Source organism: Haliotis cracherodii, unplaced genomic scaffold, assembly GCF_022045235.1.
Source record: "Haliotis cracherodii isolate W230 unplaced genomic scaffold, xgHalCrac1.p SCAF_8, whole genome shotgun sequence".
In the NCBI taxonomy this organism is placed as follows: Eukaryota; Metazoa; Mollusca; class Gastropoda; order Lepetellida; family Haliotidae; genus Haliotis; species Haliotis cracherodii.
This window is the reverse complement of record NW_027266341.1, coordinates 29,630,877-29,649,135: the sequence shown is the minus strand read 5'-3', so window position 1 is coordinate 29,649,135 and position 18,259 is coordinate 29,630,877. Positions and strand designations below refer to the sequence as shown.

The window sequence follows — 18,259 nt, the reverse complement described above, 5'->3', positions numbered from 1 at the left end:
TATGAACATCATCGTACCACTGCACAAGGTCATCATCATCATCATCGTCATCATCACAGTCATTCTATGAACATCATTGTACCACTGCACAAGGTCATCATCATCATCATCATCATCATCATCATCATCATCATCATCGTCATCATCATCACAGTCATTCTATGAACATCATTGTACCACTGCACAAGGTCATCATCATCATCATCATCATCATCATCACAGTCATTCGATGATTCATTATCATCATCATAATCATCACCACAACCACAACCAGTGGACCAGTTGTATAGAATGCCACAATCTGTTATACAGAGTTACATCCCCTAAGAGTGACAGAAACCTATGATCAGGGGTTTGCCCTGATTATGATTCTAGTTTTGTCAACACCATACTCATGCTTGTGGGTTTCACCTAATTGGTTAACATCTAAGACCTGTATCACTACGGGGTTTCCGCCACCATCAAGCTGACATGCTGTGATCTAATACTGTTCATGAAACCCAGCCAATTCATCACACAGCATCATTCTATCACAAGATCTCACCATTCGACACTGTCATGTCGCCGCAGGCCTCTGCTCCACCGAAGTCATTAGGCTCGTTTTTGTTCCAGTTCATGAATTTAACATCAGGTGTCCCATCACTCCATCTAGGTCAGAAAAGGTACTTTAAATAATTTACAAAAATAGTGAAGAGAATACAAATTTTCTTACAAAGTATTCAATGGACACATCAGATTAAAGGGCATAAGCTTTGATATCCCATGTGTAGAATATTTGAAGCCTATTGCCCGTCCCCATCCTACCCCTTATGTATGAAAAGGCTTGGAGGCTAAAAGTGGCATAAACCTGGCTCACTCACTCACTGAAGCCGTTGAAAATACTTATATCCCATGTCCCAGTCTAGTTGCTTAAGTCTTGTGACAATACCTGTATCCCATGTCCCAGTCTAGTTACTGAAGTCTTGTGACAATACCTGCATCCCATGTCCCAGTCTAGTTATGAAGTCTTGTGACAATACCTGTATCCCATGTGCCAGTCTAGTTACTGAAGTCTTGTGACAATACCTGTATCCCATGTCCCAGTCTAGTTACTGAAGTCTTTTGACAATACCTGTATCCCATGTCCCAGTCTAGTTATTGAAGTCTTGTGACAATACCTGTATCCCATGTCCCAGTCTAGTTATTGAAGTCTTGTGACAATACCTGTATCCCATGTGCCAGTCTAGTTACTGAAGTCTTGTGACAATACCTGTATCCCATGTCCCAGTCTAGTTACTGAAGTCTTTTGACAATACCTGTATCCCATGTCCCAGTCTAGTTATTGAAGTCTTGTGACAATACCTGTATCCCATGTCCCAGTCTAGTTACTGAAGTCTTTTGACAATACCTGTATCCCATGTTCTAGTCTAGTTACTGAAGCCTTGTGACAATACCTGCATCCCATGTCCCAGTCTAGTTGCTGAAGTCTTGTGACAATACCTGCATCCCATGCCCCAGTCTAGTTATTGAAGTCTTGTGACAATACCTGTATCCCATGTCCCAGTCTAGTTACTGAAGTCTTGTGACAATACCTGTATCCCATGTCCCAGTCTAGTTATTGAAGTCTTGTGACAATACCTGCATCCCATGTCCCAGTCTAGTTACTGAAGTCTTGTGACAATACCTGTATCCCATGTCCCAGTCTAGTTACTGAAGTCTTTTGACAATACCTGCATCTTATGTCCCAGTCTAGTTACTGAAGTCTTGTGACAATACCTGCATCCCATGTGCCAGTCTAGTTACTGAAGTCTTGTGACAATACCTGCATCCCATGTGCCAGTCTAGTTACTGAAGTCTTTTGACAATACCTGTATCCCATGTCCCAGTCTAGTTACTGAAGTCTTGTGACAATACCTGCATCCCATGTCCCAGTCTAGTTACTGAAGTCTTGTGACAATACCTGTATCCCATGTCCCAGTCTAGTTACTGAAGTCTTGTGACAATACCTGTATCCCATGTCCCAGTCTAGTCACTGAAGTCTTGTGACAATACCTGTATCCCATGTCCCAGTCTAGTTATTGAAGTCTTGTGACAATGCCTGCATCCCATGTCCCAGTCTAGTTACTGAAGTCTTGTGACAATACCTGCATCCCATGTCCCAGTCTAGTTGCTGAAGTCTTGTGACAATACCTGTATCCCATGTCCCAGTCTAGTTACTGAAGTCTTTTGACAATACCTGCATCTCATGTCCCAGTCTAGTTACTTAAGTCTTGTGACAATACCTGCATCCCATGTGCCAGTCTAGTTACTGATGTCTTGTGACAATACCTGCATCCCATGTCCCAGTCTAGTTGCTGAAGTCTTGTGACAATACCTGTATCCCATGTCCCAGTCTAGTTATTGAAGTCTTGTGACAATACCTGCATCCCATGTCCCAGTCTAGTTACTGAAGTCTTGTGACAATACCTGTATCCATGTTCCAGTCTAGTTACTGAAGTCTTGTGACAATACCTGCATCCCATGCCCCAGTCTAGTTACTGAAGTCTTGTGACAATACCTGCATCCCATGTCCCAGTCTAGTTGCTGAAGTCTTGTGACAATACCTGTATCCCATGTCCCAGTCTAGTTACTGAAGTCTTGTGTCAATACCTGCATCCCATGTCCCAGTCTAGTTACTGAAGTCTTGTGACAATACCTGTATCCCATGTCCCAGTCTAGTTACTGAAGTCTTGTGACAATACCTGTATCCCATGTCCCAGTCTAGTTACTGAAGTCTTGTGACAATACCTGCATCCCATGTCCCAGTCTAGTTACTGAAGTCTTGTGACAATACCTGCATCCCATGTCCCAGTCTAGTTACTGAAGTCTTGTGACAATACCTGTATCCCATGTCCCAGTCTAGTTACTGAAGTCTTGTGACAATACCTGTATCCCATGTCCCAGTCTAGTTACTGAAGTCTTGTGACAATACCTGTATCCCATGTCCCAGTCTAGTTACTGAAGTCTTGTGACAATACCTGTATCCCATGTCCCAGTCTAGTTACTGAAGTCTTGTGACAATACCTGTATCCCATGTCCCAGTCTAGTTCACTGAGGCCTTGTGACAATACCTGTATCCCATGTCCCAGTCTAGTTACTGAAGTCTTGTGACAATACCTGTATCCCATGTCCCAGTCTAGTTCACTGAGGCCAATCCATACGTGGACATCACTCACATTGGAAACCTGAATGACAGCAATAGGATGAGGTTCTTAAGCGAGTAACAATTAACTTTGGTACTGCCTTACAATATGACCACATTATTGGAACCAAGCAGAATTTTATGATTTAAACTAAATTTGGAACTAAAATAACAAGTTTTATGTTTTCTTTATTCAGGAAATGTGTAACAGTTGTGGAGCTTAAGATACTGAATAATTTAGACATAAAGACAGGGGCCCTATGAAAAACACAAGTTAGAATTGGTCTTCAGCCACCCATGCTTGTCCCCATGAAGATCAGTGATGATTGCTGAATATTGAACATTAAATCATATGATTCCTTATAAATCAAACATTTATTGAAATATTTATATTCCAATATATGTACCAGTAAGTGCTTGTGAAAAAACATCCACCTAACTGTGATCTATTCTTACCAAATTCTGCACGAACAGTTGTTCATTGATGTTCCCAATAGACACAAGATGAGCATTAAACTGAGCACACATAGTCCGTGCTTGTCGCCATGTCTTCCCATCATCCCCTTGACCATCCTGAGCCATGTAGCAGTAGCCATTGTATAACAACCAGTTTGGTAGATGTGGACAAGCCCCTCCTACAACAGTAGCCACTGTATAACAACCAGTTTGGTAGATGTGGACAAGCACCTCCTACAACAGTAGTCATTGTATAACAACCCGTTTGCTAGATGTGGACAAGCACCTCCTACAACAGTAGCCATTGTGTAACAACCAGTTTGGTAGATGTGGACAAGCACCTCCTACAACAGTAGCCATTGTATAACAACCAGTTTGCTAGATGTGGACAAGCCCCTCCTACAACAGTAGCCACTGTATAACAACCAGTTTGGTAGATGTGGACAAGCACCTCCTACAACAGTAGTCATTGTATAACAACCAGTTTGCTAGATGTGGACAAGCACCTCCTACAACAGTAGCCATTGTGTAACAACCAGTTTGGTAGATGTGGACAAGCACCTCCTACAACAGTAGCCATTGTATAACAACCAGTCTGGTAGATGTGGACAAGCACCTCCTACAACAGTAGTCATTGTATAACAACCAGTCTGGTAGATGTGGACAAGCCCCTCCTACAACAGTAGTCATTGTATAACAACCAGTCTGGTAGATGTGGACAAGCACCTCCTACAACAGTAGTCAATGTATAACAACCAGTTTGGTAGATGTGGACAAGCCCCTCCTACAACAATAGCCATTGTATAACAATTAGTCTGGTAGATGTGGACAAGCACCTCCTACAACAGTAGCCATTGTATAACAACCAGTTTGGTAGATGTGGACAAGCACCTCCTACAACAGTAGCCATTGTATAACAACCAGTTTGGTAGATGTGGACAAGCACCTCCTACAACAGTAGTCATTGTATAACAACTAGTCTGGTAGATGTGGACAAGCCCCTCCTACAACAGTAGTCAATGTATAACAACCAGTTTGGTAGATGTGGACAAGCCCCTCCTACAACAATAGCCATTGTATAACAATTAGTCTGGTAGATGTGGACAAGCACCTCCTACAACAGTAGCCATTGTATAACAACCAGTTTGGTAGATGTGGACAAGCACCTCCTACAACAGTAGCCATTGTATAACAACCAGTTTGGTAGATGTGGACAAGCACCTCCTACAACAGTAGTCATTGTATAACAACTAGTCTGGTAGATGTGGACAAGCACCTCCTACAACAGTAGTCAATGTATAACAACCAGTTTGGTAGATGTGGACAAGCCCCTCCTACAACAATAGCCATTGTATAACAATTAGTCTGGTAGATGTGGACAAGCACCTCCTACAACAGTAGCCATTGTATAACAACCAGTTTGGTAGATGTGGACAAGCACCTCCTACAACAGTAGCCATTGTATAACAACCAGTTTGGTAGATGTGGACAAGCACCTCCTACAACAGCAGTCATTGTATAACAACCAGTCTGGTAGATGTGGACAAGCCCCTCCTACAACAGTAGTCATTGTATAACAACCAGTCTGGTAGATGTGGACAAGCACCTCCTACAACAGTAGCCATTGTATAACAACCAGTCTGGTAGATGTGGACAAGCACCTCCTACAACAGTAGCCATTGTATAACAACCAGTCTGGTAGATGTGGACAAGCACCTCCTACAACAGTAGTCATTGTATAACAACTAGTCTGGTAGATGTGGACAAGCACCTCCTACAACAGTAGTCATTGTATAACAACCAGTTTGCTAGATGTGGACAAGCACCTCCTACAACAGTAGCCATTGTATAACAACCAGTCTGGTAGATGTGGACAAGCACCTCCTACAACAGTAGTCATTGTATAACAACTAGTCTGGTAGATGTGGACAAGCACCTCCTACAACAGTAGTCATTGTATAACAACCAGTTTGCTAGATGTGGACAAGCACCTCCTACAACAGTAGCCATTGTATAACAACCAGTTTGGTATATGTGGACAAGCACCTCCTACAACAGTAGTCATTGTATAACAACCAGTCTGGTAGATGTGGAAAAGCACCTCCTACAACAGAAGCCATTGTATAACAACCAGTTTGGTAGATGTGGACAAGCACCTCCTACAACAGTAGCCATTGTATAACAACCAGTTTGGTAGATGTGGACAAGCACCTCCTACAACAATAGCCATTGTATAACAACTAGTCTGATAGTTGTGGACAAGCACCTCCTACAACAGCAGCCATTGTATAACAACTAGTCTGGTAGATGTGGACAAGCACCTCCTACAACAATAGCCATTGTATAACAACTAGTCTGGTAGATGTGGACAAGCACCTCCTACAACAGTAGCCATTGTATAACAACCAGTTTGGTAGATGTGGACAAGCACCTCCTACAACAATAGCCATTGTATAACAACTAGTCTGATAGTTGTGGACAAGCACCTCCTACAACAGTAGCCATTGTATAACAACCAGTTTGGTAGATGTGGACAAGCACCTCCTACAACAGTAGTCATTGTATAACAACCCGTTTGCTAGATGTGGACAAGCACCTCCTACAACAGTAGCCATTGTGTAACAACCAGTTTGGTAGATGTGGACAAGCACCTCCTACAACAGTAGCCATTGTATAACAACCAGTTTGCTAGATGTGGACAAGCCCCTCCTACAACAGTAGCCACTGTATAACAACCAGTTTGGTAGATGTGGACAAGCACCTCCTACAACAGTAGTCATTGTATAACAACCAGTTTGCTAGATGTGGACAAGCACCTCCTACAACAGTAGCCATTGTGTAACAACCAGTTTGGTAGATGTGGACAAGCACCTCCTACAACAGTAGCCATTGTATAACAACCAGTCTGGTAGATGTGGACAAGCACCTCCTACAACAGTAGTCAATGTATAACAACCAGTTTGGTAGATGTGGACAAGCCCCTCCTACAACAATAGCCATTGTATAACAATTAGTCTGGTAGATGTGGACAAGCACCTCCTACAACAGTAGCCATTGTATAACAACCAGTTTGGTAGATGTGGACAAGCACCTCCTACAACAGTAGCCATTGTATAACAACCAGTTTGCTAGATGTGGACAAGCACCTCCTACAACAGTAGTCATTGTATAACAACCAGTCTGGTAGATGTGGACAAGCCCCTCCTACAACAGTAGTCATTGTATAACAACCAGTCTGGTAGATGTGGACAAGCACCTCCTACAACAGTAGCCATTGTATAACAACCAGTCTGGTAGATGTGGACAAGCACCTCCTACAACAGTAGCCATTGTATAACAACCAGTCTGGTAGATGTGGACAAGCACCTCCTACAACAGTAGTCATTGTATAACAACTAGTCTGGTAGATGTGGACAAGCACCTCCTACAACAGTAGCCATTGTATAACAACCAGTCTGGTAGATGTGGACAAGCACCTCCTACAACAGTAGTCAATGTATAACAACCAGTTTGGTAGATGTGGACAAGCCCCTCCTACAACAATAGCCATTGTATAACAATTAGTCTGGTAGATGTGAACAAGCACCTCCTACAACAGTAGCCATTGTATAACAACCAGTTTGGTAGATGTGGACAAGCACCTCCTACAACAGTAGTCATTGTATAACAACCAGTCTGGTAGATGTGGAAAAGCACCTCCTACAACAGAAGCCATTGTATAACAACCAGTTTGGTAGATGTGGACAAGCACCTCCTACAACAGTAGCCATTGTATAACAACCAGTTTGGTAGATGTGGACAAGCACCTCCTACAACAATAGCCATTGTATAACAACTAGTCTGATAGTTGTGGACAAGCACCTCCTACAACAGCAGCCATTGTATAACAACTAGTCTGGTAGATGTGGACAAGCACCTCCTACAACAATAGCCATTGTATAACAACTAGTCTGGTAGATGTGGACAAGCACCTCCTACAACAGTAGCCATTGTATAACAACCAGTTTGGTAGATGTGGACAAGCACCTCCTACAACAATAGCCATTGTATAACAACTAGTCTGATAGTTGTGGACAAGCACCTCCTACAACAGTAGCCATTGTATAACAATTAGTCTGGTAGATGTGGACAAGCACCTCCTACAACAGTAGCCATTGTATAACAACTAGTCTGGTAGATGTGGACAAGCACCTCCTACAACAGTAGCCATTGTATAACAACCAGTTTGGTAGATGTGGACAAGCACCTCCTACAACAATATCCATTGTATAACAACTAGTCTGGTAGATGTGGACAAGCACCTCCTACAACAGTAGCCATTGTATAACAACTAGTCTGGTAGATGTGGACAAGCACCTCCTACAACAGTAGCCATTGTATATGTACAACCAGACTTGCATTTTGTCACTCAGTAATTGTTTATAGATCTATTCCTTGCTGTGCCCTTTTTGCCATATTCTGCATTTCACAAAGTCTTCTTGTGACTGGTTTGCCCAGAGTGCGGATGTTCGATGGTTTGATTCCCAGGCGCACCGTACCAAAAGTCATCAAAAGATGGTACTTTATTGTTAACCTGCCTGGTGCACTGCATAAAGTGGATAAAACAAGGAGTCGGCTCGGAGTCAGTATACTGGGTCTGAGTGGGGTATTCATGTTAAACTGCGGCATGATATCTCATGGGCTAGCACTATAATATTGGCATTAGTCCAGACTAGTATAAGCAGCCACACATACAGACACATGTGCATGCACGTCTCTATATAATCTTGGACATGGCGTTAAACTCCATTTAACCCAACCTCACCCCCACAGCTATATAAGTGCAATAAGTTTGAACAGGACTTTAAACCTCATTTCCTCTCACCAACACTTAGGTTTCATATGTGAACATATATTGTTCCTGGTTTAACATACAGGCTGATATAGGAATACATAGCCTGACACATGCAAAGAATTCTTCATGAGGCTCTATTTGGAGACATATCTGTGTGTGACAATTAGAGCCATCCTGTGTGTGGCATTAGACTTTCAGCATCGGAACTCGAAGTGCAGACAGGGTCAACTTTGGTGAGGTCAAATTGGGTTTAACGTCACGTCCAAGATTATTGCACTTATATAGCGACGTGCATGCACGTGTGTGTGTGCATGCGTGCGTGTGTGCGTGCATGTGTGTGGCTGCTTGTACTAGTCCAGACTGAGGTGAGGTGAGGGGAAATGGGGTTTAACGTCACGTCCAAGATTATTGCACTTATATAGCGACGTGCATGCACGTGTGTGTGCGTGCGTGCGTGTGTGTGTGTGTGGCTGCTTGTACTTGTCCGGACTGAGGTGAGGTGAGGGGAAATGGGGTTTAACGTCACATCCAAGATTATTGCACTTATGTGCATACACGTGTGTGTGTCTGCTTATGCTAATCTGGACTGATGCCGATTTATACACTGAGATACCATGCCGCAGTTTAACATGAATACCCCACTCAGACACAGTATGCTGACTCCAAGCCGACAGTCCTTGTTTTACCCACTCAATGCTAAGCTCCAGACAGGGTAACAGCAAGTACCATCTTTTAACATCTTTGGGTATGATGAACTGGGGATCGAACCCCGGACCTTCCAGTCTCCGGGCTGACACTCTACCACTAGACCACGGAGGCGGTCTGCAACTTGTATGGAGTATCACAAGACAGTCACTGGCCAATCACACAGCTAGATTCAAAAACAAGTAATAAAAAATCAAGTTTACGTCCTCCAGCATCGTATTGAGAAAGATGGCAATCGAAAGCTGTTGTACTGCCAAAATGGGGAACCATCACCATACTTTGCTGATGCTCAAAAGTCTTAAGGTAATGACTGGAATATCTATTGTTTGTATATTACCTGATGTGGGTACCGGCAATGTGGTTCTAGGTACTGGCATCAAACCTGTAAATAGCAAGTTTGTCAACATCTAAAGCTTGGAGAACGTTTTCAGGGAGATTCATAAAATGTCATTAGTGCATTGTGATTGTTTTACATTTCACCAATTTGGAGCCCAGGGGCCTGTTCAACAAAGCCATTTTAGCACTATGACTATCATAAACCTTTGTTAAAGTATGGGAGTTACGATTATCTTAGCGCTAAGATCACATTTTGGAGTTGTGTCCTGGTGTCTGCATTAATCACAAGGCACATGCTGTTTGAGCAGCACTGTTGGACGAAGTTTGGGAGGATGCTGTTGGGAAATACTTCACTCTGCATGACCCACACGACAAACACACACTGATAAGAGCCTTATTATACTTATTATACATTAAAAGAAAAAGAGCAAAAGAGAAAACTTTCAGAATCTTATAAAAGATAAAAAACAATCATAGTGGTTAATGTAGCAAGTTTGCTGAAGCTAGGATACATAATATTGTAAACATGGATCGTACAAAAACTCTACCCAAAATTTATGTTTCACCATGATTCCATGGAAACGGCAAAAATAAAAAAATTAACAATCTTCAAACTAGAAAAAGGCACAAGTACTCATTGTGGTAAATGTGTGTAGCAAGCTTGATGAAGCTAGGATGCATAGTTAAAAAGATATGGGCCGTACAAAACACCCACCCTAAAAGTTTAAGTTTCTTAATGTGTCCATGGAAACAGCAAAAATTAAAAAATTCAGAATCTTCAAACTAGCAAAAGGCACAAGTACTCATTGCGGTAAATGAGTGTAGCACGTTTGGTGAAGCTAGGGTGCGTGGTTAAAAAAATATGGGCTGTACAAAACACCAACCCTAAAAGTTTAAGTTTCTAATGTTTCCATGGAAACGGCAAAAAATAAAAAGTTATGGGCCGTACAAAAGCTTGGATGGAAGGACGGACAGACGGAATGCTAATAACCCCCGATTTACTTCGTCAACGGGGGTATAATAAATTGTAAGATTGGTGGATCCATTGTCTTACCTTTCTTGATGCCACAGATCCAGTTCCTGAGTTGCCAGCAGGCCTGCACGTTGAACTTGCCAGTCTGTAGGATCACCTCAACGCACTGGGCATTCCCACCCTGTGTGTCGGGCTCCTTACTGTCCCACGGAGTGAAGTCAACTGGGCTCCTGTCAGCCCACACATAGCCTGACACAGAAACACATGCCTGACACAGAAACACAAGTCATGGCAGACACAGAAACACATGGCTGACACAGAAACACATGGCTGACACAGAAACACATAGCCCGACACAGAAACACATAGCTGACACAGAAACACATGGCTAACACAGAAACACATAGCCTGACACAGAAACACATGGCTGACACAGAAACACATGGCTGACACAGAAACACATGGCTGACACAGAAACACATAGCCTGACACAGAAACACATGGCTGACACAGAAACACATGGCTGACACAGAAACACATGGCTGACACAGAAACACATGGCTGACACAGAAACACATGGCTGTCACAGAAACACATGGCTGACACAGAAACACATGGCTGACACAGAAACACATGGCTAACACAGAAACACATAGCCTGACACAGAAACACATAGCCTGACACAGAAACACATGGCTGACACAGAAACACATGGCTGTCACAGAAACACATGGCTGACACAGAAACACATGGCTGACACAGAAACACATGGCTGACACAGAAACACATGGCTGACACAGAAACACAAGTCATGGCTGGCACAGAAACACATGACTGACAAAGAAACACATGGCTGACACAGAAACACATGGATAACACAGAAACACATGGCTGACACAGAAACACATGGCTGACACAGAAACACATGGCTGACACAGAAATACATGGCTGACACAGAAACACATGGCTGACATAGACACACATGGCTGACACAGAAACACATGGCTGACACAGAAACACATGGATTACACAGAAACACATGGCTGTCACAGAAACACATGGCTGACATAGACACACATGGCTGACACAGAAACACATGGCTGACACAGAAACACATGGCTGACATAGACACACATGGCTGACACAGAAATACATGGCTGACACAGAAACACATGGCTGACACAGAAACACATGGCTGACACAGAAACACATGGCTGACACAGAAACACATGGCTGACATAGAAACACATGGCTGACACAGAAACACATGGCTGACACAGAAACACATGGATTACACAGAAACACATGGCTGACATAGACACACATGGCTGACACAGAAACACATGGCTGACACAGAAACACATAGCCCGACACAGAAACACATGGCTGACACAGATATACATGGATTACACAGAAACACATGGCTGACACAGAAACACATGGCTGACACAGAAACACATGGCTGACACAGAAACACATGGCTGTCACAGAAACACATGGCTGACACAAAAACACATGGATAACACAGAAACACATGGCTGACACAGAAACACATGGCTGTCACAGAAACACATGGCTGACACAGAAACACATGGCTGTCACAGAAACACATGGCTGACACAGAAACACATGGCTGACACAGAAACACATGGCTGTCACAGAAACACATGGCTGACACAGAAACACATGGCTGACATAGACACACATGGCTGACACAGAAACACATGGCTGACACAGAAACACATGGATTACACAGAAACACATGGCTGACACAGAAACACATGGCTGACACAGAAACACATGGCTGACATAGACACACATGGCTGACACAGAAATACATGGATGACACAGAAACACATGGCTGACATAGACACACATAACCTGACACTGACCTGATATAGACCCACACAACCTGACAGACACACATAGCCTGACATAGACACAAACAATCTGACATGAGACACACTACTTTCCAAGATAATCCAACAACCAACTGTTTCCTGGTGCCAGTTACATGTAAACAAATAATTCTTGCTGACATTGTGCTCTTAAAAGTTTTAGAAGATGATTAAGCATTTTACTGTCAACAAAGTAAAACCATCGGGCTAATAAAAAAATACATATCAAACCCCTCGTTTTTTTGGAGGAAAGAAGTTGCAATTGAACAGTAAATTCATGGTGCAAGTATGACAAAATATTGTGCTAGAGAGTTCAAAACTTTGAGTGAGTAAGTTGGGTTTAACGCCGCTTTTAACAGTATTCCAGTTATATCACGCCGTGTCAGCTTAATGTGGGAGGAAAGCCGGAAGTGATGCAGGTATCAGACGTTTACCTCTTCAGTGAAACCCACGAACACAGGTATGGTGCTGACAAACCTAGAAACATAATCGGGGCAAAGGATTCGAAACCACAATCATAGGTTTCTGGCGTGCCCAAGGGATGCGACGACTGGGCCACCCGTCCCCCCTTCAAAACTTTGATGTCAGATAAAAAACATTATATCTTAATATAGTGAAATAACCTTTCTCAGTTGAATGCCCAAAACTATCCATCAGAAACATGTACGATGAACCAGTCGGACTCACAATGCATATGGGAGTGAGTGAGTGAGTATGGTTTTACGCCGCTTTTAGCAATATTCCAGCAATATCATGGTGGGGGAGACCAGAAATGGGCTTCACACATTGTACCCATGTCGGGAATCAAACCCGGGTCTTCGGCATGACGGGCGAATGCTTTAACCACTAGGCTACCCGACCACCCCCACAATGCATATGGGAGGAGGTGGGGTAGCCTAGTGGTTATGGCATTCGATCATCACGCCGAAGACCCGGGTTTGAATCCAGACATGGGAACAATGTGTGAAGCCCATTTCTGATGTCCCCTGAAGTCATATTGCTGGGATATTGCTAAAAGCGGCCTGAAACCATACTCACTCACTCACAATACATATGACAGTTGCAACTATCTACCTCTATCCATCTTCATCCCTTATGTTGTATAGTGCTACTGTTCTATGGTTCACCAAGGTGGCAATAAAGTCCCCCGCCACAAACAGGACAGAATAATTTGTTGAATCGTATTTTATCTGTACCACTGTGCTCTACAAGTAATCTTTATGAAAAGATATTTTTTTATCTAACCTGATTTGTGATGAACATGTAATGATTAATTCAACTCTACCTAGATGCCATTTCTATTGAGAGGTAACAATAACATTCTTCACCACTCGCCCCTTTCCGTAACCTGCAAGAAGACTCGTCCCCCTATCGATGAATGTTATCATTCTTCACCACTCGCCCCTTTCCGTAACCTGCAAGAAGACTCGTCCTCCTATCGATGAGTATTATCATTCGTCACCACTCGCCCCTCTCCGTAACCTGCAAGAAGACTCGTTTCCCTATCGATGAGTATTATCATTCGTCACCACTCGCCCCTTTCCGTAACCTGCAAGAAGACTCGTTTCCCTATCGATGAATGTTACCATTCATCACCACTCGCCCCTTTCCGTAGCCTGCAAGAAGACTCGTTTCCCTATTGATGAATGTTATCATTCTTCACCACTCATATTCCACAATATATTCAGCTGATCAATTGAGCTCTAAGATGTGACCTTAATGGGATATCCTAAGATCTTTGTGTAGCGGTAGTGAGCTCTAAGATGTGACCTTAATGTGATGTCCTCAGATCTTTGTGTAGCGGTAGTGAGCTCTAAGATGTGATTTTAATGGGATGTCCTCAGATCTTTTTGTAGCGGTAGTGAGCTCTAAGATGTGACCTTAATGTGATGTCCTCAGATCTTTGTGTAGCGGTAGTGAGCTCTAAGATGTGATTTTAATGGGATGTCCTCAGATCTTTGTGTAGCGGTAGTGAGCTCTAAGATGTGATTTTAATGGGATGTCCTCAGATCTTTTTGTAGCGGTAGTGAGCTCTAAGATGTGACCTTAATGTGATGTCCTCAGATCTTTGTGTAGCGGTAGTGAGCTGTAAGATGTGACCTTAAGGGGATGTCCTCAGATCTTTGTGTAGCGGTAGTGAGCTCTAAGATGTGATTTTAATGGGATGTCCTCAGATCTTTGTGTAGCGGTAGTGAGCTCTAAGATGTGATTTTAATGGGATGTCCTCAGATCTTTTTGTAGCGGTAGTGAGCTCTAAGATGTGACCTTAAGGGGATGTCCTCAGATCTTTGTGTAGCGGTAGTGAGCTCTAAGATGTGACCTTAAGGTGATGTCCTCAGATCTTTGTGTAGCGGTAGTGAGCTCTAAGATGTGATTTTAATGAGATGTCCTCAGATCTTTGTGAAGCGGTAGTGTGTTCTAAGATGTGATTTTAATGAGACGGAGCTATACTACTAAAAAAATCAGTTAAGGACCACCTTTCATACTACTATTGTTAATTTCTCATGGCATAGAGACGAAATATCAGGTGGCAATGCTCCATTAGTGTGTTATACACAAGTACATTAACATTAATTTAACATCAGATAAAGCATATCAATATCTCTTTCAGTTTTAAAAGTAATAGGATGTCAGGAAAAAAATCTAAGAAAAGAATCTAAAGAATAAAGAGATAATTAAAGCTTCATTGCAAACCATTTGACTTATCTCCTTGTAAAAATGATAATGGGCTGAACATTATGTTTGTACTGATCATATGACAAGTACTAGTAATTCATACAAAATTTAGATATACTACTCAAAAGAAGTTAAAGAACACACGATTCTTTCCTATTTCTTTGGTTAATCTGTTTTGCCATATAGTTCCATGAGTGAATAAGTGTTTTTAACTTCTTTTGAGTAGTATATACAATATAAACTACCCTACTTAAGAAATCGTATTCTGAGCATGTTTTATCTCACTGTCATCTGATGTAGCTTTTAACATTTGTACAGCTGCACTGGTTGTCACAATCCACACAGAAAGTGGGGAGTACGGAGAGGATTTAGTCATGAACGGGTTGACAAGTTGTCACTGGTTAACTATATTTACGCTGCTGTCCAACATCACTGGATCATGTATCCTGATAGAGGGCTTGTCGCAGAGTAATAACAGTGTAATCGTTATTGACCTCGATCATTATTGTGGAGTGTGCCCTACAAATGGACTTTGTCCATATTTCACTGAATTGGTCCTCACACAGTTTGCTGGAGGGCTGATGATGGATGATATGAACCAGTTTCAGGAAAAGGGCTTTCTAACTCATAGTCTGCAGCTTAGAAACTACATCCTTCTACTAAAGATGCGGAAACCCATCTCTACAGAGTCTGGGATCACGACAACAGGACAAAACATGTCGAAACTAATATCAGGATCAAAGGTAAGGTGTTCCTCTTTCAACCTTTCAATTCTTCTCAAAACACATGACAACACTGAGTGAAATATTTTTAAGATAAAAACTGCTTGACGACTTTGTTGTGCATTATAATGAACAATTTTTGTTTTGTTGGAAGAATTCATTCTGAAAAAAATCTGTTCTTCAGCAACTGAAATGTTCTAATTTCTGTGCCATTCTTGGCATGAATTGGGATTAATGCCAGTCTGAACAGCATGTCAGTTTTATAAATACATGTTTCATGTGGACAGAAAGCCTAAATTTGGTGTTGGTTTCAAATTTAAAACCACATGACTGGATATTGCACTTACAAAGGATCCTCAGTTAATATAGATGTCTCAAAAACATGATGTTGTTTGTTTGTTTGTTGTTTAACTCCGCACAAAATTCCAGCTATATGACGGCGGTCTGTAAATAATTGAGTCAGGACCAGACATTCCAGTAATTGACATCATGAGCATCGATCTAGGCAATTGGGATATGATGATGTGCCTGACCACCAGTGAGCCTGACCACCTGATCCCGTTTGACGTCCCTTACGACAGGCAGTTGTCTTTTATGGCAAGCATGGGTTGCTGAAGACCTATTCCACCCCCAACACATGATGAATGACATTAGTTATTGGTTATGATTGAAGGTCAGGCAAACAACCCCCCAACCACCCTCAGCCCATCTGCAATAAAATGACTGCTCCCTGTGTTTCAGAGAGGAAACTTTTCATCATCTGAACCAACCTCACCGACATCCGTGTCCCAGTTTCAAGAACAAACTCATCGTGAAAAAACAATTAATGCTTCCCACTTGTGTGTACAGAGAAAACTTGCAACAACTTATATTTGCTTTGACAAAATGGCTGATTATAGAGTGTATCAATACGATCCAAACTGGAAACAGTTTCAGGGAACAGGTATAAAATCATCGGGTAAAATGCGAACTGCTTTTCTCGATGTACTGACATCATTGTTGTACTGGACTGATTCGAAAGGAATAAAATGTGCATGTGTTGATGGTGGAGATGTGCGTACTATCATCTTGTCCAGGAATGTCCATGACTTTACCATTGACAGTAAAAGAGGACTTATATTTTATGCCTACCAACATTATGGCAAGTCAATAATATTCTGCTTTAATATGAATAAGAAAACCAAAGTCTTACTATTGAAGGCAGAAGGCGAGATAATAATGTCTATCAACACAGAAAAGCAGATAATGTATTGGACAAAATTTCACAACAAACTTTTGACCCTGACGTATGGAAGAGAAGAAAAGGAAAGCACATATAAATTACTGAATTACAAGAGAAACAAGATCTTGCCAAGGCTCGCTAAATACAATGTTTATTCCTTATGCAGGATATTTACCATCCCCAAGCACACTCGCGTGATAACCTCTATTTACAGGACACTGTCTTATTGTTGGAATATTACTGTAAATAATTGAGTTTAGGCAACACAAACTAGTGGCTGATATCATGAGCAACATCTCATGACGAATCAAGGTTCTGAAACCAGATTACCTCATGATGTTCTCCTGAATAACATTTATAACCTTACTACTGACCGGTGTTTGACATAAGTGCCTGCCCGTAGGCTGGTGGCAGGTAGATCTCGCATCGGGCCAGTAGTTTCAACTTTGTATGTGCCCTTTTGGCCTGGATTTAAATTACGTGTCAATTTTTGGGTCACAATAAGAGGCATTTTCTTAAATGAGGGCAGCCTGGTATTTTCCTTGTATTTCTGTATTTCAGACACTGCCTACAATCAGTCCATTTCGCCTTTCCTCCCACATCATGCTGTGAAAAAAATGAATTATTATCCAAAGTGACGCCAGCTCACATTGTTTACAAAAATGTGCCCTGGCCAAAAATCTAAATCTGGTCATATAGACATATACCCTATGTGACTACTGCATATCGCTGAAGCCATTGGAAGATTTAATTTGATATGTGTGCATCCAGTTCCTTTATTGTCTTCCAGACTGCAGATAAATCAGTCAGGTCATACATTTCCCATAAAATTCATATCATGTTTCTTGCAATTATCTATTCCCGCAGCATGCAAAACTTTAACAAGGATCAGCTGAATCAGGTGTCAATAAGCTGACCTGGGATTAAATTAGTTCATCTTCATCTAGATATAGAAAAATATCGAAAATTCAGCATAGTGTTGAGTATTTCAATGAATGCGTCCATTTTTTCACTCCAGCAGCATGAGTTGAGTACAGTAACCATGGTTACCTGATTATATTCCAGGCATGGGCTGTATAACATGTATAAGGCACTGTAATTCTCTGTTTTGAGTTATGCCCCTTAGTTGTGCCAGGATGGGATGGTCGTGAGTCAGCATCATGCTGATGTGTTTTTCTGAAGTGGTAAACACTTACAATCAGTATTCGAAATAGCGCCTGCCCATTTGTCTCAATAAGCTGCACGTATAGAATGAGGGCCTGAAGAGTTTAGTCAGG

The 18,259-nt window shown here is 42.1% G+C and overlaps 1 protein-coding gene across 1 annotated transcript in view; it reads right to left on the bottom strand.

Annotated features, from left to right (window-relative positions):
- LOC139450647 (lymphocyte antigen 75-like) overlaps positions 1 to 18,259 on the bottom strand; it is a 111,176-nt gene that overhangs the window by 12,448 nt on the left and 80,469 nt on the right. The window contains exons 38-42 of the mRNA XM_071232442.1: positions 10,546 to 10,713; positions 9,493 to 9,537; positions 3,617 to 3,795; positions 3,136 to 3,203; positions 545 to 648 (exon numbers count right to left, since the gene is read on the bottom strand). Coding sequence (XP_071088543.1) covers positions 545 to 648; positions 3,136 to 3,203; positions 3,617 to 3,795; positions 9,493 to 9,537; positions 10,546 to 10,713 — 564 coding nt within the window. The remainder of the gene's footprint in view (positions 1 to 544; positions 649 to 3,135; positions 3,204 to 3,616; positions 3,796 to 9,492; positions 9,538 to 10,545; positions 10,714 to 18,259) is intronic.